Source organism: Oryctolagus cuniculus, chromosome 20, assembly GCF_964237555.1.
Source record: "Oryctolagus cuniculus chromosome 20, mOryCun1.1, whole genome shotgun sequence".
Taxonomy (NCBI): Eukaryota; Metazoa; Chordata; class Mammalia; order Lagomorpha; family Leporidae; genus Oryctolagus; species Oryctolagus cuniculus.
The window spans coordinates 18,872,236-18,895,305 of record NC_091451.1 but is presented as its reverse complement, the minus strand read 5'-3'; the positions used below and the strand labels follow the sequence as shown (position 1 = coordinate 18,895,305).

Genomic DNA, 23,070 nt, shown 5'->3' with positions numbered 1-23,070 from the left:
TCTCTCTCTCTCACTGTCCACTCTGCCTGTCAAAAAATAAATAAATAAATAAAAAAGATTTATTTTATTTATTTGAAAAACAGAGTTACAGAGAGAGGTCTATAGAAACAGTAAGAGGGGTCTTCCATCCACTGGTTCACTCCTTATATGGCCACAACGGCTGGAGCTGCAGCGATCCGAAGCCAGGAGCCAGGAGCTTCTTCCAGCTCTCCCATGTGGGTGCAGGTGCCCAAGGACTTGGGCCATCTTTTACTGCTTTCCCAGGCCATAGCAGAGAGCTGGATTGGAAGAGGAGTAGCCAGGACTAGAACCAGTGGCCATATGGGATGCTGGCGCTTCAGACCAAGGCGTTAACCTGCTGTGCCACAGCACTGGCCCCTTGTACGGACTTCTTGCCTCTCCTTTACCTGAGTCAGCAGCCCTTGGTGATCATCTAGACTCTTTACTCCATTTCGGGCTGCAAACGGGTGACATTCGCTTTGAGGCTTTCATTGCTTTTCCATTTATTAGCTCCTCAGCTCCTACAAAGAAAAACATCCCCTCATTAAAATTTTGGTTATTGGGAGGTGCAGTTCACAGATGAAAGGCAGGAAGAGTGATTTTTCCCCTCCTTTATTTGACAATTTTCAAAATAATGAATTTGTCTAGTAGTTTCCAAAAGTGGCCAATAAAGTTATTAGTTTTGTTTTGTTTTGTTTTTTTTTTGTTTGTTTTTTTTTTTTACAGGCAGAGTGGACAGTGAGAGAGAGAGACAGAGAGAAAGGTCTTCCTTTTGCCGTTGGTTCACCCTCCAATGGCCGCCACAGCTGGCGCGCTGCGGCCGGCGCACCGCGCTGATCCGATGGCAGGAGCCAGGTGCTTTTCCTGGTCTCCCATGGGGTGCAGGGCCCAAGCACTTGGGCCATCCTCCACTGCCCTCCCGGGCCACAGCAGAGAGCTGGCCTGGAAGAGGGGCAACGAGGACAGAATCCGGCACCCCGACTGGGACTAGAACCCAGTGTGCCGGCACCGCTAGGCGGAGGATTAGCCTAGTGAGCCGCGGCGCTGGCCAAAGTTATTAGTTTTTGAGTGTCATCAGCAACTCACAGATTTAAACATACTTGATGTATTTTTAATCCACAGCAACTGTGATTCCTACTGATGCTTAAATTGTCCCATCTTTGACAAAAGGGGGTTTTGGCCAGGCTGGTGTTGGGAAACAACCTCGGTAGTTTCTGAAAGCCCCCTTGCTATGTGCATGTTAGGACGAGATGTTTCGGGCTCACCTTGTGCACCTCTGCCTCAGACCCAAGTCAGCCGTTTCTCTAAGGCGCTGGTTCTTTTGTGTAGGAAATGTTATTTGGAGACCATAAGCTGGTGGTGTTTGTTGCTTCTGGGTTGGTCATTATTTCTGGACCTTTTCAGAGAGAACTTAAAAAAAATATGATTTGTTTTTCTTTTAAGAGAAACTATATTTTGAAATCATACTAATATTTCCAATTGAATTCAATTAAGTATTCAGTTTTTACTTAATTTTCTGAATTTTCTATCTTCTCCTAAAAAATCCCGGATATGAATGATTCAGCATTGCTTACTTGCTTTATTCCATCACACACACACACACACACACACACTCACACACACACACACACACTCACACACGCAGTGTCAGAATTACAGATTACTGAAAACAGTTTAAAGTTTTTTTCTTTCTTTTTTGGGGGGCAATTCTTTCTGTATGTAGGGTATATATGGTTAAGGATTCAGAAACAAATTACTCTGCTTTAACTCACTTCAAATAGTTCCTCCATGCAGCTGTGCTGCCAACTCAATGCACAGTGGGGTTTACTTGTTTCTTTCCCATTTGCTTTGGGTAGGGGTTGGGGAGGATTCCATAAATTTCTTCCTTTTTAAATTAGCTTTTTATTTTGAAAGCACAGCACAGAGAGACCCCAGGCTCTTCACCCTGTTTCCCCCAACATGGACACATCTCAGGAGACCAAAATCAGAAAGCTGACTCTGGTGAAATGTGTGCACGTAGCTCCATGCCAGTTTATCGCATGCGTAAGATTTGCGTAACCACCACCACCACCACCACAATCAAAATGCAAAATAATTCTGTGGCCACAGAGATCTCCCATGGACTCCTCTCCCTCTCGTCATCACATCCCATTAGCCTCCTGCGTTTATAACACAGCCGTCCCACACGTTTCCTCCACATACGTTCAAAGCCACATCAGTGTTGTGATTGTTGCTTTAAGCATCGAAGATAATCTAGAGAATATAGGAGAAATGTTTATTTACTGTTATTTTATATTTCTGTAACTTTTATATATTTCCTTACAGTTGTATTTACTTATTTTTTTTAACATATTTTTGCTCCTTCATCGTTCTTCCTTCCAGATGTGCCGAGTTTCCTCGTTATCATTTTCTTTTCTTTTTTTTTTTGACAGGCAGAGTGGACAGTGAGAGAGAGAGAGACAGAGAGACAGGTCTTCCTTGGCCGTTGGTTCACCCTCCAATGGCCGGCGCACCGCACTGATCCGAAGGCAGGAGCCAGGTGCTTCTTCTGGTCTCCCATGAGGGTGCAGGGCCCAAGCACTTGGACCATCCTCCACTGCACTCCCTGGCCACAGCAGAGAGCTAGCCTGGAAGAGGGGCAACCGGGACAGAATCCGGTGCCCCGACAGGGACTAGAACCCAGTGTGCTGGCGCTGCAAGGCGGAGGATTAGCCTAGTGAGCCGCAGCGCTGGCCCGTTCCCTTTCTGATGCAGCGCTTTGTGTGGCTGTTCTTTGAGAGTAGGCTTTCTGTGACGACCTCTCTTACTTTTCCTTCTTCTGAGAATGTCTTAATTTTTTTCCTTGATTTCTGAAGGATATTTTTTTCTTGGGTATAAAATTCTAGGTTGACAGTTTATTTTTGTATAATTTTAATTTATTTGAAAGGCAGAGAGAGAGAGAAGAGCAGAGAGAGAGAGAGAGAAAGAGAGATCTTCCATCTGATGGTTCACTCACCAAATGGCCGTGATGGCTGGTGTTGAGCTGATCTGAAGCCAGAAGCCTGGAGCTTCTTTTGGGTCTCCCACGTGGATGTGAGGGCCCAAACACTTGGACCATATTCCATTGCTTTCCCAGGGACATTAGCAGTGAGCTGGATCAGAAGTGGAGCGATTGGGACTTGAGCCAGTGTCTATACAGGATGCTGGTGCCATAGGTGGCGGCTTTACCTGCTACATTACAGTGCCAGTTCCAAGAAAGTGTACTTTTCAGTTGTTGGTTGGAGTGTTCTACAAATATCAGTTGGTCAGATGGATTGATAATATTGTTCAAATCGTCTGTAACTTTACTGATTTTCCTATTCTATGAATTATTGAGAGGAAGTATTGAAATTTCTGATTGTAATTGTAGATTTGTCTGTTTGTGCCATCTTAGTTTTTGGTTCATATATTTTGAAGCTCTGTTATTTGGTGCATAAAATTTAGGATTGCTGTAACCCCTTGGTCAGTTGATCCCTTTGTCATCATAAGTTTCTTTATCTCTACTAGTGTTACTTGCTCTGATTCTAGGTTGTCTAATATTAATATAACCACTCCGACACTCTTTTGGTTAGTGTTTACGTGGTATGTTTTTCATTCTTTTACTTTTAACCTATTTGTACCCTTATGTTAAAAGTAATTGAAAATAGTTTTATTATTTTTTTGAAGGTGACATATAGTTGTGTCTTGCTTTTCAAATGTGATCTGACAATCTGTTTTTAAATTTAGATGTTTAGATCATTTATGTTTAATATGAGTGCTGTTATAGTTAGGTTTAAATCCATCATTTCTTGATTTATTTTCTTTTTTTCCTTTTTTCATGTTTTTCTGACTTCTGGTTAGTTGAATATTTTATAACTCAATTTTTTTTGGTCATTTTTGTTAGTTTATTAGTCATATTCTTGTTTTGTTATTTTAATGATTGCTTAGTGTTTATAATGTGTACTTTTAACTAATTATAGTTAACCTTCAAGTTATTCTACTTCACAAATAGTATTAAGAATGCTACAGTAGTATTGCAATAAACACTATTAGGTACCATCTCCATCTCCATATGTCTGCATCCTAATTCCTGGAATCTCTGCATGTCACCTTATATGCCAAAAGAGACTTCGTCATGTGATTAAGGACCTTGAGGTGGTCAGAATGTTCTGGATTATTTAGGTGAGCCTAATACACTCACAGTAGGACATCCTATGGGGGGGGGGTCGGAGGGGAGCAGACGAGCTGATGGAAGCAGAGTCAAAGCCACACAACCAAGGAAGTGGCCATGACCCACTGTGGAAGCCAGGACAGGGAAGGAAACAGACTCTCCCAGACTCTCCAGTAGGGAGGCACCTATGACACCTCAGTATTAGCTCAGGGAGACCGATTCTGCACTTCTGAGTTCCAGAACTATCAGATAATCAATTTGAATTATTTAAGGCCTCTAAGTTTATGGTAATTTATTACAATAATGATAGGAAATGAATGCAAAAGTACTTCAGTTTTTCCTCGACTGGTCTTTATGCAACAATTGTACTTTTTATTTTATTTACTTTATTTATTTAAAAAGTTATTTATTTATCATTTGAAAGAGAGAGAAAGAGAGACAGAGAGAGAGAGAGGGATCAATCTCCTATCTACTGGCAGACTCCCCAAATGCCTACAGCAACGCAGGGGCCCAAGCTGAAGCCAGGAGCTGAGACCTGGTCTTCTGTGTGGGTGATGGGGACTCAAATACTTGAGCCATCATCTGCTACCTCCCAGCGTGCACATTAGAGAGTAGAGTTGGGACTTGAACCCAGGCGCTCTGATATGGGATGCAGGTATCCCAAGTTGTATCTGAACTGCTATGCCAAAAGCCTGCCCACAATACATTTTTTTTAAAGATTTATTTATTTATTTGAAAGGCAGAGTTACAGAAAGGAAGAGGCAGAGAGAGAGAGAGAGAGAGAGAGAGAGAGAGAGAGAGAGAGAGATATCTGCTGGTTCACTCTCCAAATGGCCACAATGAATGGCCGGAGCTAAGCCAATCCAAATCCAGGCACTTAATCTGGGTCTCCCATGCAGATGCAAGGTCCCAAGAACTTGGGCCATCTTCCATTGCCTTCTCAGGCCATCAGCAGAGAGCTGGATCAGAAGAGGAGCAGCCGGGACATGAACCGGTGCCCATATGGGATGCCAGCACTGCATGTGGAGGCTCAGCCCACTACGCCACGGCGCTGGCTCCCTTCTGGACACTTTTAATGTTTTATTTTTGCCACTGTTTTAAGGCAGTCTTAATTAGGATGTGATTTGCTATTTCCATGTTTCTAGTGCCTAATTTTGTGGGGCTTTTTGGATCTGACGGTTTTTAGTTTCCATCAACCTTTGGAAATTTCCAGCTATTATTTCCACAAATACTTTTCCTCCCCATCTCCAATTACACAGCTATGGGCTGCTTGAAGTTGCCCTGCAGCTCGTTGATTCTCTTATTTTTAAAAATTGTCTTTGTTTCTAAGTTTCGTTTTGGATAATTTCTGTTGCTGCATTCTCAAGTTCACTAATCTTTTCTTCTGCAATGTCTAATTTGACACTAATTCCATCTGGTATATTTTTTACCTGATTCATCATTGCTTTCATTTCTAGAAGCTGAATTTGAGTCTTTTGAAAATACAGATCCTGTTTTTACTAGCCTTTTGAATATATAACATATAAATAATTGTTTAAATGTGCTTGCGATTAATTCTAACATCAGTTTCAGTTCTGACTTGGATTCAAGTATTTTTCTTTTTTTTTTAAGATTTATTTTATTTATTTGAAAGGCAGAGTGACAGAGAGAGGAAGAGAGAGAGAGAGAGAGAGAGAGAGAGAGAGAGAATTTTATGTTCTGCTGGTTCACTCCTGCAACAGCCAGGTTGGAGCCAGACTGAAGCCAAGAGTCAGGACCTTCTTCCACAGGAGCCTCTTCCACATCTCCCACATGGGTGCAGGGGCCTAAGGTCTTGGGCCATCCTCTGCTGCTTTCCCAGGCACACTAGCAGAGAGCTGGATCAGAAGTTGGAGTGACCAAGACTCAAACCAGTGCCCAGATGGGATGCCGGTGCTGTAGGCAGCAGCTGTACCCACTATGCCACTGCACTGCCTCCTTTCTCCTCATTCTAGATTGTATTTTCCAGGTACTTGACTTGCCTTGCAGCTTTGGATTAGATGCCACACATTGTGAATTTTACCTTGCTGAATACATTCTGGAGCATTATTTTGGGACACATTTAAGTAACTTAGAAGCAGTTTGATGCTTTCTCGTGTTGCTTTTAAGCTCTGTTGGGCAGAGCTAGAATAGTTGGTACTTAGTGTAGGGCTCTGTGTTCTAGTAGTGAGCCAAGACGCTTCCTGCACTCTGCCTAGTTCACCCTTGGCTGGTGGGAGCAAACTTCTGGCCCCTGTGCAGCCAGGCACTGTCACGTCTCCTCTTTTCTGGGGGTTCCTTCCCCAGTCTGGGGTGGCTTCCCTCGTAAGCGTGCACTGACTGGTCCTGGGAGGGGTGCCTTGCGGGGTTGTTGCGATGCTCTCCTGGCAGCTCTCCTGTTCACTGTCCCAGTCCTTGAATTCTGATCACGGAGTCTCCCCAGACCTTCTGCTCGCCCTCCTTCTCCAGTTCAGACTTTGCGAGTCTGCAGGGCTGCCCCTGTGCTGATCCTTTCTGTGCTGTAGCCTACAAGCTGTGTCAAAGCTGTAAGCAGGAAGGCCTAGGGCTCCTCTTGTTTTCAATGTCTCAGGGATCCTTCAGGGCCTGCTGGCCACTGTCTTGGAAACTGCTGCTTCAATTTTTTTTCTCTCTCTTTGGTTTCAGTTAGAGGCTAAATCTCACATTTATACTCCATCTCGGTCTGAAACAGCTGTATCTTTTTCTTTTTTTTTTTTTTTTAAATGTATTTATTTATTTGAAAGTCAGAGTTACACACAGAGAGAAGGAGAGGTAGAGAGAGAGAGAGAGAGAGAGGTTTTCACATCTACTGGTTCACTCCCCAAATGGCTGCAACAGCCGGAGCTGTGAAGATCCAAAGCTAGGTGCCAGAAGCTTCTTCCGAGTCTCCCACGAGGGTGCAGGAGCCCAAGGACTTGGGCCATCTTCTATTGCTTTCCCAGGCCATAGCAGAGAGCTGGACCAGAAGTGGAACAGCCAGGACTTGAACTGACACCCACATTGGATGCTGGCACAGCAGGTGGAGACTTTACCCGCTATGCCACAGCACTGGCCCCAGCTATATCTTTTTCATTTTTATGTAATTTTACCTTAGAATTGTGTAAAATATTGGTATATTTTGTGTATTTATTTGCGAGAGAGAACATGAGAGTGTCTCTTCACTGATTCACTCTTTTTTTTTTTTTTTAAAGATTTATTAATTTATTTGAAAGACAGAGTTACAGAGAAGCAGAGGTAGAGAGAGAGAGGTCGTCCATCTGCTGGTTCATTTCCCAAATGGCTGCAACAGCTAGAACTTGATCGATTCACAGTCAGGAACTTCTTCCAGGTCTCCCACGTGGATCCAGGGTTCCAAGGACTTGGGCCATCTTCCACTGTTTTCTCAAGACATAGCAGAGAACTGGATCGGAAGTGGAGCAGCTGGGACTTGAACCAGAGCCTATATGGATGCTGGCACTGCAGGCAGAGGCTTAGCCTATGACACCACAGCACTGGCCCCGTGAGTCACTCTTCAAATGCCCCCAGCTGCTAGGGCTGAGCCTGGCTAAAGCCAGGAGCCAGGAACTCATCCAGGTTTTGCATATTGTTATCAGAGACCCAACTACTCGATCAGGATCAGTCACCATTGTCTCCCAGGGTGCACATTAGCAGGAAGCTGGAATTGGAAGTGGAGCCAGACACCCTGATAGGGATGTGGGTGTCCCAAGTGGTGTCTTAAGTGCTGCTCCAGGTGCCTGCCCCTTGTATGGCCTTAAAGCCAAATCTATAAAGCATGGCACATTAAGAATTTAGGTCTTAATTCAGTCTCCTCTTTTACCCTGTTCCTTTGTTCTTTCTGTAGGCAGCTTCCTCCTCCTCCTTCTCTTCTTGTTACTGTTATTTTGTTTTTGTTAGTAACTTTTTTTTTTAAACTTTGGTTTATCTTTTCACTTAAAAAATCCTATGCAAATATACAACATATATATTTATGCATGTGTATGCCACTTGTTGAATAAATTATATATTTTTCACACTGTTCTCCATCTTGTTATTGGCACTTGACAATATATTTCTTTTTTTTTTAAGATTTATTATTTTATTTATTTGAAAGTCAGAGTTACACAGAAAGAGAAGGAGAGGCAGAGAGAGAGATCTTCCACCCACTGGCCAGTTGGCTGCAACGACTGGAGCTGAGCTGATCCAAAGCCAGGAACCAGGAGCCAGGAGCTTTTTCCAAGTTTCCCATGCTGGTACAGGGACCCAAGGTCATGGACCATCTTGTACTGCTTTCCCTGGCCATAGCAGAGAGATGGATCAGAAGTGGAGCAGCTGGGTCTTGAACTGGTGCACATATGGGATGCCGACGCTTCAGGCCAGGGCATTAACCCGCTGTGCCACAGCGCTGGCCCCTTGATAATATATTTCTTTGCAGTGTGTAGTGCCTTCCCTACCTACCTTCCTTCCTGCCTTCTTTTCTTTTTCTCCTTTAAAGAGCTTTATAATATTTATGAGTGTGTATTCATGATTGTTTATTTTAACCAGGTCCTTAGAGATGGACATTTGAACTGTTTTCAGTATTTTTCTCTTATAAATACATGCTATAGTGGATACATATTTTTATATTTTTGCATGTGAATCTATGAAATAGATTCCTAGAGACGGCATTTCAGGGTCAAAGGGCAAAGTATATACATTGCGATCCTGTTAATCTTTTTATTTATTTGTTTGAAAGGGAGAGTGACAGAGAGGGAGAGAGAAAGAAAGTGATCTTCCACGTACTGATTCACTCCACAAATGGCTGCAACAGCTGGGACTGGGACAGGCTGAATCCAAATTGCAGGAACTCCATCCAGGTCTACCCATGAGTAGCAGGGATCCAAGTACGTGGGCAATCATTTGCTGCCTCCCAGGGTGCACATTACCAGGGAGCTGGATTGGAAGCAGAGTAGTTGGGCCTCTTTTTTTTATTTTATTTTTTTTATTTCTTTACTTGAGAGGTAGAGTCACACACAGAGAGAGGGAGAGGCAGAGAAGTCTTCCATCTGCTGATTTGCTCCCCAGATGGCTGCAATGGCCGAAGCAGGGCTCATCCAAAGCCAGGAGCCAGGAGCTGCTTCGAGGTCTGTGCAGGGGCCCAAGCATTTGGGCCATCTTGCTGCTTCCCCAGGCCACAGAGCAGAGAGCTGGATCAGAAGAGGAGCAGCCGGGACTACAACCAGACAACCAGTGCCCAAATGGGATGCTGGCGCTGCAGGTGGAGGCTTAGCTTATTATGTCACAGTGCCGGCCCTGAGTAGTTGGTCTTGTCCTTTTTTTTTTTTTTTTTTGACAGAGTAGACAGTGAGAGAGAGAGACAGAGAGAAAAGTCTTCCTTTGCTGTTGGTTCACCCTCTAATGGCCACTGCGCTGCGGCCAGCGCACCGCACTGATCCGAAGGCAGGAGCCAGGTGCTTCTCCTGGTCTCCCATGGGGTGCAGGGCCCAAGCACTTGGGCCATCCTCCATTGCACTCCCGGGCCACAGCAGAGAGCTGGCCTGGAAGAGGGGCAACCGGGACAGAATCCGGCTCCCCAACCGGGACTAGAACCCGGTGTGCCAGCGTTGCAAGGTGGAGGATTAGCCTAGTGAGCCGCGGCGCCAGCCAGTAGTTGCTCTTGAACTAGCACTCTGATGTAGGGTGTAGGCATCCCAAGCGGCAGCTTAACCCGCTGCTCCACAGTGCTTACCGCTGTAATCCTATTACTCCTTTTAAAAAAATACTCTTCTGAAGAGTTTAGAAAAATGAGTCTTGGTAGTTTTTCTCCTCTCTATATTATTTTATCTCCCTTATTACAAAGTTTTTATTGTACTGGGATGGTTTTTTCTCTGAATAATTACAGCGGGTCACGTGGTGTAAAAGGGAAACAGATTCCACAGGCAGTGGCTGTGTGGGAGTGGGTGGTGGGTCGGGGCTCTTTCCTGATGGCTTTTGTGTGAGGAGCTGTTTTCCCATAAGGGCAAGGCTTTGAGTTTTTTTTTTTTTTTTTTTTTTTTTTTTAAGATTTATTTATTTGAAAGGTAGAGTTACAGACGGAGGCAGAGAGAGAGAGAGAGAGAGAGAGAGAGAGATTTTCCATCTGCTGGTTCACTCCCCAGACAGCTGCAACGGCCGGAGCTGTGCTGATCTGAAGTCAGGAGCCAGGAGCTACTTCCAGGTCTCCCATGTGGGTACAGGGGTCCAAGCACTTGGGCCATCTTCTACTGCCTTCCCAGGCCACAGCAGTGAGCTGGATCGCACGTGGAACAGCCGGGACTAGAACTGGTGCCCATATGAGCTGCCAGCGCTGTAAGCGGTGGCTTTACCTGCTACACCATAGTGCCAGCCCTGGACCTTGAGTTTTAATCCTGCTGTGTCTGGGCTTGGAGTAGGATATCTCAGTGGGGATTTAGGGAATGGAGAGGTTTGGTGCAAGGGACTAGACGTCTCCCCCCTTCCGACCCCCCCCTGCTGAGCTGGGCGAGGGGGCTTCCAAAGGTCCCTGGAGAATGCACATTGTCTTTGATTCTGGTTTTCCAAGGATGTTTGAAGTACCCTCATGTGACCTTGGGTCAATTATTTCATTGCTGTTGGCCTCACTGTCCTCTGCCTTTTAATATCTGCTGGAGTTGTTACCACAAGGAGATACTAGTGAGAGTGACGGGCTGGCCTTGGCCCTGGGAAGAGCTCTGGAGCTGGTAGCTCTTGTCGCTCTGTCAGCTTTGAGTGTGATGGGAGCAGTGAGGGCCTGGGGGACCCCTGGGCCAGAAGAAGTGGGCAGCATTCCGGAGTCAAGATCTACCTTACCAGGACAGTCTTGGCACAAGGGACACTGGGATTAAATGGGGTGGGGGGCGCTAGCTCTGTGGGAGTGAATATAGGAAGGAGATGAGCAGCAAGCTACATAAAGAGCCAGGCTGTCCTGGAGCGAGGTGGCAGGTACCCAGGACTGCAGATATTCAGGGACGGTTCAGGAAGGCATCACTGGAGGGAAGAGGCGGTCCCTGCTGTCAGGACAGCCCTTAGATAGCTGGAGAAGAGGGGAGGGCAGAGCCCCGGGGAGACGGCTCTGCTGCAACCGCCCGTGAATAATCTCATGCGCTCTTCCAGCTCTCCCTAGGGCTTGTGACTCCTCCTTCCAGCTGCAGGGCTGCTGCACACTGACATTCTCAGCCACAAACACCAACAGAGCACCTGCTATGTGCCGGGCGGGTCCTGAGAGTATCAATATGAGTCAGAGTTGATGGACTGCAAAGTTCTTTACATGGGAGTCTTTCCAGCTGCCTCCGTGTCTCTGAAATTCTGGTTCAGTGGGATTGGGTTGGGCTCAGGCATCTGCCTAGTTCAGTAACTACATATGCAGCTCTCATGCCCAGGCTAAGTCATGCCATTGTCTGTTTATAAACATGGAGGCTGTTAAATCCCCAGTGTGGGGACACAGGATGGGATCAAGAAGCTCCTTAAGTGCCCCACTGGCTTGGAAAGGAACATCCTGTCCCATCTCTTTCCCGTCTGGCATAGGGTAGGGATGGGGGCAGATGATAACGGCATAGCTGCATTTGGAGCTGTGATTCAGAACGGGGATTTGGGTATCAGTTCTGAGCAGGTGCGTTCACTACCTCTTTCTTCCCACTCCCATTCCTCTGTAGTTCCTTGGCTTCTTTTTTTTTTTTTTTAAGATTTATTTATTTATTTTTTATTTTTTGATAGGCAGAGTGGACAGTGAGAGAGAGAGACAGAGAGAAAGGTCTTCTTTTGCCGTTGGTTCACCCTCCAATGGCCGCCACCACCGGCGCGCTGCGGCCAGCACACTGCGCTGATCCGAAGGCAGGAGCCAGATACTTATCATGGTCTCCCGTGGGGTGCAGGGCTCAAGCACTTGGGCCATCCTCCACTGCACTCCCAGGCCACAGCAGAGAGCTGGCCTGGAAGAGGGGCAACCAGGACAGAATCCGGTGCCCCGACCGGGACTAGAACCCAGTGTGCCGGCGCCGCAAGGCAGAGGATTAACCTAGTGAGCTGTGGCGCCGGCTGATTTATTTATTTTTATTTGAAAGTCTGAGTTACACAGAGAGAGAAGGAGAGGCAGAGAGAGAGAGAGAAAGAGAGAAAGAGAGGTCTTCCATCCACTGGTTCACTCCCCAGTTGGCTGCAATGGCCAGAGCTGCACTGATCCTGAAGCTGGGAGCCAGGAGCTTCTTCCAGGTCTCCCACAAGAGTGCAGGAGCCCAAGCACTAGGGCCAACTTCTACTGCTTTCTCAGGCCATAGCAGATAACTGGATAGGAAGTGGAGCAGCCAGGGCTCGAACTGGCACCCATATGGGATGCCGGCACTGCAGGTGGCCACTTTACCCACTATGCCACAGCGCTGGCCCCTCCTTAGCTTCTTGGCAGATTCCCTGTCAAACCTAAGTTGGTATATGGGATGGAAGGCATGTGTTACAGAAACGTGGATTTTGACTCAACATAAGGGCAGGCTGAATTTCTTTAATGAACCATAATTGGGGGCTAGTGTTGTGACGTAGCAGGTAAAGCCACTGCCTGTAATACCTGCATTCCTCATGGGCATTGGTTGGAGTCTTGACTGCTCCACTTCCAATCCAGCACCCTGCTAATGAGCCTGGGAAAGCAGCAGAAGATGGCTCAAGTCCTTGGGCCCCTGGACCCACGTGGGAGACCCAGAGGAAGCTGCTGGCCTCAGCCTGGCCCAGCTGTGGCCATTGCAGCCATTTGGAGAGTGAACCAGCAGATGGAAGATCTCTGTCTCTGCGTCTCTCCCTCTCTGTCTCTGTATCTCCATCTTTCAAATAAATAAATAAATAAATCTTCAAAAAATTTAAAATGTCATTAAAATTAAAAAGAACAAGAGATGGCCAACAGAGGAGCAGTCTGTCTCGTGGAGTGGTCAGTTCTCCCCTGCTGGGCAAGCTCAGCGGCTGCCGGAGAGTCCTCCCCTAGGTGGCTGGGACCGCCACGGTCCAACTCTGTCCCAGGGAAGAAGCCGCTCCAGGTCTCTGCTTCCCCATTGCTATCCCATCATCCCTCCCTCTTTCTTCGATGCCACTTTATCTTCAGGAGTCTTCACTGTTCTTGCCTTGTCAGTAGGCGATGCTCTGAACACTGAGGATCCACCTGCTGAACTTGAGTAATGGGTGTAGCAAGCTATTTGTCTGGAGTCTGCTGACCGTTTGGGAATCAACTCCTTCATGTCAGATTTTTTCTGTGCAGCCAGTTCTTCTAGCAAGTGTCGTGTGTGTGTGTGTGTGTGTGTGTGCGTGTGTGTGTCCGTCCCTGGCATGCCTGTGCTTGCATATAGGCATGGGGGTTGTAACTAGAGCTGCGCTCACAGTAACAGAAGCACTGTGCTCAGCGGGGTGTGTGAATGGAGGGGTAGCTGTGGCCTTCGTTACTAGGGAGGACTGTGCCCCCCTCTTATCTCCCGCCTCCCAGTTTCCTCTCCTCCATATCCACCCCTAGCCCCAGGCTCAGTCCTCAAGGTTAATTTCCCTGACAGCAGCTGTGCCTCCATCCTCCTCCTCCGCCCGCCTCCTGCTTGCGCACATGCATGGGCTTTGAGTTATGTGCCTCCTGTTCTAATGAGATAAACAACCCAAGTCTCATGAGGCTCTGCTGCTCCCTCCACAAGTGCAACTCCAGGGCCGAGTGTGTTGGCCCTTTATAAAAGAACCCTGGTGCCTGGCAGCTTAGCAAGCAGGGCAAGGAAGGGGGTTAGGAGTCCCAGGAGGGTTCTTGGGAACATTTGCTTGTTGAGGCAGGGTGGATTCAAAGCAGACATCCGAGGGAGATCTGCTCCCACCCTCTCGGCTGGAGGACCAAACAGCAGCATAGGTGAGTGGCGTGGGCAGGGTGCAAGGCTCCTCCAGGTCAGCCAACTCATGACACTTGTCTCATCTTCATGGCTAGCGAGTGCTGGCCCCCGTGGATGTCCCTGGACGGTGGGTATTCGTCGTGCCCTGGTCCTACGGGCAAGGACTCAGGCCCAGGAAGGAGCTGGGATGTTTCCCGGCACTCACGTGCTGTGCGTCTGTTCTGTGGAGCTGTCCCAACCCACCAGAGAAGGAAGGAGACAAAAGCAGTCCCCTATTCTGGGTGTTCAGATTACCCAGCTCCCAGTGGCTCTCCCAGGACCGTGCTCCTGCAGCCCCATGCAGAGAAGCCTGGAGGTCGCTGACCCACAAGCACAGTGACTCAGGGAGGACATAGGAGCTGGACAAGTGTTGACAGCTTTGAACTTATGCTGCTTTGACGTTTTGAGAGTTCTGGTCTGCACCAGCTCCTTTTTACTCTCCAGCTTTTGGTCAGGTTGGAAAACCCATGAAGTAGCCTGCAGGGCAGGAAGGAAGCCAAAGGCACAGAGCCTGCCATGCTGGGGCTGGTGGGTGGGCTTTGGGCACGGTTTTTCTTTTTAGTTTTTATTTATTGGAGAGACAGGGGAAAAGAGAGAGAAACATGCACGCACGCGCACACACACAGAAAGGGAGAGAGAGAGGCTGAGGGAGTACTCCACGCCTGAAACAATGGGGGTTGAAGCCAGGTCTCCCACATGGGTGGCAGGACTCAGTCACGTGAGTGATCCCTGCCGCCTCCCAGAGCCTGCATTAGCAGGAAGCTGGAGTCAGGAGTTGGAGGCGGGTGTCAAGTCCAGTCATTCCAAGATGGTATGCAAGCATCTTAGCCACAAGACCAGATGCCTGCCCTGGACTGAGTTCTGAGCCCATTTTCTGGAAGCCCTCTGGGATATCTTGGACCTGGGTGGGTAAGTCTCTTGGAGCCAGGACGAGCCTGGCTTTGTTTTGTATGTTTCCGAGACCAGTTCTGTTCTGGTTGGATTTATTTGGTACAAATTCCTTGCTCTGCCAACTACTGTGTGCTAAACGTTGAGGATCCTGGAGATGAACACGGTTTCTGCCATGCTTGATCTTACAAAAACAGTAGGGGAGACAATCTAGTGGGCAGGCAATTAATTCAGATACCTTGGGGGAAATACAGGGGACCTTGGGATCCTACAGGAAAGGCCATCAAGCCAGGCTTGGTGCATCAGAGAAAACATGCTGGCAGTAGCTTGGCAATGCTCAGACAGCCAGAAGTTCACAGTCAGATGTTGCCAAACCTATAAAGTTCTTTGAAAATTAGGTTCCCAATTCCCCCACCTATCTACATTCAAATCAGACAGGGCTGGCCTGGATTTAGGACTCTGGTGTTTTTGAAAAGTTCTCCAGGTGGTTTTGGTTTCAGTCTAGGTTAAGAATCACTAACTCGGGCTGGCGCTGTGGCTCACTAGGCTAATCCTCTGCCTTGTGGCGCCAGCACACCGGGTTCTGGTCCCGGTCGGGGCGCCGGATTCTGTCCCTGTTGCCCCTCTTCCAGGCCAGCTCTCTGCTGTGGCCAGGGAGTGCAGTGGAGGATGGCCCAAGTGTTTGGGCCCTGCACCCCAAGGGAGACCAGGAGAAGTACCTGGCTCCTGCCATCGGATCAGTGCAGTGCGCCGGCTGCAGCGCGCTGACCGCGGCGGCCATTGGAGGGTGAACCAACGGCAAAGGAAGACCTTTCTCTCTGTCTCTCTGTCTCTCTCTCTCACTGTCCACAAAACAACAACAACAACAACAACAAACAAACAAAAAAAAGAATCACTAACCCAAGATGAGTGAGGATTAACAAGACCAGTTCTGGAATGTGGAGTGGTGGGTCGGCCCCTATGTTTGGCCTTCTCTGGGGTCCTGGGGAACACCACCCGGGAGGTAGGGTGAGCATCTGGAAGGGCCCTGGAAGCAGCACAGTGTGACAGGGTCAGAGATGACCCCGTCCCAGAGTGGGCCACACCAGCAACACTGCGCTCTTGCCAGTGATGCCTTCCCTCCACGAGCGGCCTCGGTGGGCTCTCCCGTGGGTGGGAGCACGCACTCACGCACTCTGGCTTTAGCTGATCCACTTGGTTTTCTGTGAATCCTCAGCGGCACAGGCTCTTCCTCCTGTGCAGTGGCCCGTGAAACAGGCCCACTCTAGTCTCTACCTCGATGCTTTCCCACACTCCGAGGGGCAGGGGTCCGAACCTCCAACTTGTCCAGTCTCCCGACCTGGGGAAGCAGCTGTGTGATCCAAACTATGTCAGCCCATGAGGAGACCCGGACATTTTGGTTTCCTTACTATGGATACATAGTGACGACACCTGTTTAGATGTTCTCTATGCAGACAAAACAGGAACTCAGTTTCCCCTCTTGACTTGTCAGGGCCCTGGAATGGAAGACAGCGGATGGGAACAGGGCCCTGGCACTTTCTGAGTTCCAGGGTCCTAGCATGGGTGCTGACACTCTCTTGGGAGGCCAACTGCATCTGACAGCTGTCACAGGCCACATCCGTCTACGGGTCACAGAGTTGTGGCTTCCAAGGGGGGCTTGAACCTGTTCCTTCGTTCAGCAAATTCTCTGGTTTTTCTATGTGTTTGGCACAGGTCTGGTTCTGGGGATTCTGATGAGGACGAGACAGACAAGTCCCTGTTCTCACCGGGCTTTTCTGTCTACCAGGGTTTGGTTGGTGGCTCGCTGGCTTCTTGTAGGGGACATCAGAGAGTCTTTTCAGACTGTGAGTCAGCTTGTGGATCTGAAGTACCATCCTTGTCTCCCCTGGGCCCTGCCCTTTCCTCTGGGGACGACTGTGGTCTTGGGTGGTGAGTCTGTGTCCCGCTCTGGCCTCTGGCTGCCCCACTGTGTGCCACAGGAGCCACAGGAGTGTTGTGTGAGGAGCAAGAAGGCTCCTCCTGGGGTACTTTGCATGACAACGATGTGATGCTGGTGATGCCAAAAGCCCGGGACAGGGAGACTGTCACTGGGAGATGGCGTGGAACCCGAGCCCAGCCTGTGGATTGTGTACGGCTGAGGCAGGTGGGCAGGGATGTGCAGGTGTGCAGGCCCGGGCAGGTGGCAGGGTTGTACACAGAACCTGGTAGTGTTGGCTTAGGTGGGCTTCTGTGAGCAGCCAGCAGCTAACAGCCGGTACAGGAAGCCACTGTAAGTAGATGTGGCTCTTTTGATCCTGGAACCTTGAAATATTTCTCAATCCAGGCAATCCCAGTAAACCCACTGGCTCCTTCTGCTCCACTGTGAAGGGAGCCTGCTTAGCAGGAGGGACAGTGGCTTGGAAACGCTGTGCCGAGGGGACTCTGCAAAGGTTTCTCTTGGGGACTCAAGGTCCCTGTGCTTTGTTCCTTAGGCTAGGACCTCACAGCTGGTCTTGGTAGAGGTGCTGGGTGTTTCTGCAGTGGGCTTCCTGAACAGCACCCTGGAGCAGACAGAGTCAAGGTCCTGGGGCCAAATGGCATAGGTTCCACCTTGACTCTGCTTTCAGCCAGCTGTGTGACCTGACATATCACTTCACCTCTCTTCTGCTCTCTGTGAGTGACTGATCTAGTCAAAGGCCCCCTTCCAGTCTGGGGCCTTTAATCTTTCATTGTCTCTGTCCACAGGCCTCGCCCCAGGCCAGCTGTACACATACCCTGCCCGCTGCTGGCGCAAGAAGAGAAGATTGCACCCACCCGAAGACCCAAAGCTGCGGCTGCTAGAAATAAAACCTGGTGAGTTCCCATGGGGAGAGGCAGGGGAGTGGGGAGGGGGCTGGCTGGGCCCAGCACGAGGTGCGTGGAGCCGACTTTTCCAGGAGAGTCAACACGCATGGTGCTCGGAGGTGAGTCGCTGTGCTTGCTTGTGGGTGTGAACAAGTCCACCTGTCTCCCTGAGCTGCTGTCCCCTCTCAGTGTCTGGTGCCTTCTCCTCTGTCTGCTCTCTTGCCACCTGATGGGAGCAAAGCAAGCAGCAGCAGGAGCAGCAGGCTCAGGGTGGCTTACCTTCCCAGCAGAACCCAAGGAGCTGCTGCGCTTGGGGGTCATGTCGTGCCTTCCCTCTGGCTTCAGGCAGACCTGCCGTGTCCCAGGTTGTATGTTCCTGAGCCTGCGCCGTGGACCTTGGCTCTCCTTGCCACACTGTGTATAAAGTTGTGGAGGATCTCACATGGAGGAAGGCCAGTTTGCTAAACATAGAACTCACCTTGGGCATAGGGAAGAGTTCAGGTCCACAATTTACTTCCAGGTCATGCAGTTTGCTTTGTGGCCATGCGGAAGCAATTGGTTGGTTTCTCTTCACTGCTGATCTGCAGGGCTCTACTACAAGGCCATGGAAAATGTGTATTATGAAAAAAATGTGTGGATTTTAAACATTTTTGCACCAAGGCAACTATCCTTTATTTTACTATTGCTGTTATTATTTCTATTAATTTTTGAATTTATTTTGAGCAAGAGAGAGAGAAATATCTTCCATCTGCTAGTTCACTTCTCCAGTTCCCACCATGTCTGGGGCTGGGCAGAGGCTGTAGCTGGGACCTGGGAACTCATTCCAAGTCTCCCAGGTGGATGGCAGGAATCCAGTTATTTGACTCATAACTGCTACCTCCTAGCAGCTGGGTAGCAGGCATCTGGAGGCAGGAGCCAGAGCTGGGCATCAAACGCAGGCAATCTGACGTGGGGCACAGCTGTCCTAACCACTAAGCCAAATGCCACTCCCTGCACTCACCTTTTAATTCCATTTTACTGCAGACTTTTTGAGGTACCCTTGTAGTATCACACTTCTAACTACATGGCCATCTTCAGAACAGCGTCTGGGTTACAGCAAGGCCAAGTGCTAACCTGAGTCTTTGGCTTTAAGGGAACCTCTGTTCTGGGGGGGCTGGGGCGTGACTCAGGGTGATGGGAGCAGTGCAGTCCCGCGGTGCACATACAGAGCTGACAGTTTCCCGCCGTCACCGAGGCATTGCAGATGGCAGTGGCTGCTGTCTGGCAGTCCCCTTTCTCCTCCCTTCCCATGCTGACCTCTGACCTCACTGTTACCTCTGACCCCTGAACTGGCAGTCCCCTCACTCCTTCCTTCCCACACCTGAGGCTGTGTTTGCTTTGCAAAATCTCTACCCACCGGTGGTCACTGGGGATGTTTCCACTCACAGGTCACAGTTAAGGTAGATTTGATTGTTGGCTTCAACTCTGATTTCACTGGCCTGGCAGTTTAATGTGGTGGTGGGGTGGGGTGGGGCTAGATTCTTCCGTGTGCTCGATGCAAGGTCTCAGATGTCCTTACACAACTTATGGATCCTCACAAATACTCCAGAGTGATGACTGGGGTTGTCCTGCCCTCCTACCCCCTAGAGTGACAGGGTCCAGGAGAAATACAAGTATAATATGAGCCACATGCGTCATTTTGCATTCTCTAGTGGCCACATTAAAAAAAGGAAGAAGGAACAGGGGAAATGAATTTTAATAGTGTATTCTGTTTAACCCAACATATCAAGAATGTTATTATTCCAGCGTGTCATCGACATAAAAATTATGAGTGGGGACTTTTGTATTCTTTTCTCTTAGTGTTTTTGAATTCCAGTGTGTATTTTATACTTCCCCACATTTCATTTTGGACTGGCTGCATTTCAAGTGCTCGAGAGCCACATGTGGCTGGTGGTACCGTATGGTCAGTGTGATTCTAGACCCACGCTCAGTGTGTGGTCCTGACCCACTGCAGCAGCCTCACCTTGGGCCTCACCCCAGGCTCATGGAGTCAGACTCTGCATCTCACTGGGACCCCCAGGAGCTTCCCCCAGAATGCGCACTGCAGCGTGAGACACGTTGGTCTTGAACTCTTACCTGCAGCTGGGCCACATCTGTGTTTCTTTAGCAGGCATAAAGAATTGTTGACAGGAATGGGTCCTTTTGGGGGTCAGGGCTCCCTCCTTCCTTTCCTAGCTCTGTTATCTGTCCTGATCTAGTGGCTGTGGCATGGGTGAGTGATGAGGTGACCCCTGGTTTAACTCTCACCTGAACCACTTCCATTCTGCCCCCTTCAGATTGCTGGGTGGATGCTGTAGTGACTACCCAGCACCTGCCCGGTGGCTTCTGTGGGCTGAGGGAGGCTGTGACACAGGCGTCCACCCCTCTCTGGCTCTGACCTCTGGGTGTATTTCCCCGTCTGTAATATAAGCACGGTGGTTCCTCTGCAGCTACACTTGCAGGTCCATTATGAGGGTCAAGCAAGCCGTTTAGATTAAAAAAAGAAGAAGAAGAAGGAAAAAAAACCCAAGTCAGATCTAATTTTTAAAAAAGATTTATTTATTTATTTGAAAGGCAGAGTTGACACACACACATACATACGCACACACACACAGATCTTCCATCCACTGGTTCACTGCAATGTCAGGATCTAGGCCAAGCCAAAGCCAGGGGCCCAGAATTCCATCCAGGTCGCCTACATGGGTGGCAGGGGCCCAAGGACCTGGGCCATCTTTTGCTGCCTTCCCAGGCACATTAGCAGGGAGCTGGATTGGAAGTGGGGCAGCCGGGATGCCAGCGTTGTGGTTAGTCTCTTTATGTGCCAGGAATCATGTCTATATAATTTTATCCTCTTCCTGCTCTTCTTTTTTTTTTTTTCCTTTGGTTTGTCTCTTTAAAAAAAAAAATCTCATTAACATAAACTCTACGTATTTATGGGCCTCAGGGAGACGTTGCCATATATGTATATAGTACAAACTGATCAAAGCAGAATAATCAACATGTGCCCCTCGTCCTCCTTCTCAACACAGCACGGTCACTGTGCATTTTGCTCTTTCTACTTTAAAATGTACCTTGGATGTTGGATATATCAGTAAATAGTGTCCTTATTTCTTTTTTATTATTACATAATATTGCATTGTGTGACTGTACTGTAATTTGTTTAACCAGGCTATTCCAAATTTTTGTTTCTAATTCTTTCCAACTCAACCAGTGATGTGATACATATTTTACACGTATATGAGGAAATCTTATATGTAATTTGTCAATGTAAAGAATTTGAAAAATATTTATTTATTTGAGAGGGAGGGGGAAAGAGTGAAAAATTCCCTTCCACAGGTTCACTCCCAGATGCTCATAATTGGGCTGAGGCTGCAGCTGGGAGCTGGAAAGAAAATCCAGGTCTCGCATGAGGGTGGCAGGGTCCCAGTCCCTGGAGCCTTCACTGCTGCCTCTCAGGGTCTGCCCTGGCAGGAAGCGGGAGTCAGGAGCCACAGGTGGGAATCGAACCCAGGCACTCCAGTGTGGGACATGGGCGTCTTTTTTTTTTTTTTTTTTAAATAAAGATTTAGTTATTTATTTGAAAGCTAGAGTTACAGAGAGGCAAAGAGAGAGAAGTCTTTCATCTGCTCGTTCACTCCCCAAATGGTCGCAATGGCCAGAGCTGCACCAATCCGAAGCCAGCAGTCAGGAGCTTCTTCGAGGTCTCCCACATGGGTGTAAGGGCCCACACACTTGGGCCATCTTCCACTGCCCTCCCAGGCCATAGCAGAGAGCTGGATCGGAAATGGAGCAGCTGGGGCACGAACTGGCGCCCATATGGGATGCCGGCACTTCAGGTGGTGGCTTTACCCACCACGCCACAGCGCCTGGCCCAGGACGTGGGCTAAATGCTTTCCCTCCTGCTTTTGAAATTAATTTGAGAAGCAGAACGAGAGAGTTAGGGAGGCGGGGGGAGAGGCATTTTATTATAAACACTTGCTGTTAATTTTAAACTATTAGTCTTAATTCTTAACATTTACATTAAAAGTCTTCATTAAGAACACTAAGTATATCACACTAATTGGGTCTTCTTTCACCGAAACACGGGCGTTTAGCACTATAAATTACCTTAGATAACAGTAACTCTAATTCTGTATTATAGTGGGATGCAGGTAGGTTAAGAAACGTGTTCAAGATCATACAGCCATTTCTGTGGCTCCCGCAGAGAATCTAGATGGCGTGATCTCCTTGTTGAGGATTCCTCTGCTTCCCTGTGTTGCTGACAGGTGCACTAACTTGAGGGAACTTTGCACGGCGCAGGTGTTTGTTTTAGCAGTTAAGACACTGCTCGGGACACCCACATCCCACGGGTGAGGGCCTGGTTTCAGGGCCTGGCTCTGCTTCTCATTCACCTTCTTGTAAATGTGCACTCTGGGAAGGCAGTAGGTGATGACTCCCATGATGTGGGAGACCCAGAGTGAGTTCTGGGCTCCTGGCTTCAACCTGCCCCAGCCTTAGTGTTGTAGGAATTTAGGGGATGACCAGCAGATAGAAGGTTTCTCTCTCTCTGTTCCTTTCAAATAAGAAAAACAAAATTTTTAGATAAGAAATTTTAACAAGGGTTTTCTGTTACAGATTAATTTTACGTTTATAAAACTGATGTGTATTAATTATTAAAATATAACAAGAGATAATTAAGATTCCCGCATTCATAAATGTTAGAAGCGCAAATACAACTAGTCTAAGGGAAGAAAGGGAAGTCGGCTCATGAAAGAGTAAATCCCAAGGTTCACCTGGCTTCAGGCACAGCTGCATCCAGGCGCTCAGACATGCAGCAGTATGGGCTGCATTTCTCTTCACTGGACACAGGTGTCTGCCAGCGGCTGCAAGTCAGTAGGTCCTGTGCCCAGCAGAAAGGCTGTCCCCTTCTGCAGCTGTGGCAGAGACATCCCGGGCAGGATGGCCTTGCTGGCTGGGTTTGTCACTACACTAGCCACTGCCACCCAGGGCATGGAACATGAGTAGTGATCATCGCCACAGCCAGTGTCTGGACAGCACCTGTGGCTTACAAAGCTCTTTACAGAGAATGTTCACTCCTATCACTTCCTTGATCCCTGCCGCAGCCCCGGGGGCTAGAGAGGGCAGAAGGGGTAAAAGGGGCAAGAGACCAGTTTCGGGGTGGGCGTTATGGTGCAGCTACTGTGATGCTTCTGGGACACCCACCTTCCGCATGGGAGTGCTGGTTTGAGTCCCTGCTGCTCCACTTCCAGTCTAGCTCCCTGCTGATGTGCCTGGGAAAGCAACAGAAGATGGTCC

General features: G+C 48.5%; 1 protein-coding gene across 7 annotated transcripts in view; it reads left to right on the top strand.

Moving 5' to 3' along the window:
* Positions 1 to 23,070, top strand: part of DPF3 (double PHD fingers 3) — a 310,493-nt gene that overhangs the window by 135,466 nt on the left and 151,957 nt on the right. For all 7 annotated transcript variants that reach the window (XR_007911682.2, XR_007911683.2, XM_051826044.2 and 4 more), the window contains one exon: positions 17,659 to 17,766. Coding sequence is in view for 5 of the 7 variants with exons in the window: in XM_051826044.2 (XP_051682004.1) it covers positions 17,659 to 17,766 (108 nt within the window). In the remaining 2 variants the exon portion in view is untranslated. The remainder of the gene's footprint in view (positions 1 to 17,658; positions 17,767 to 23,070) is intronic.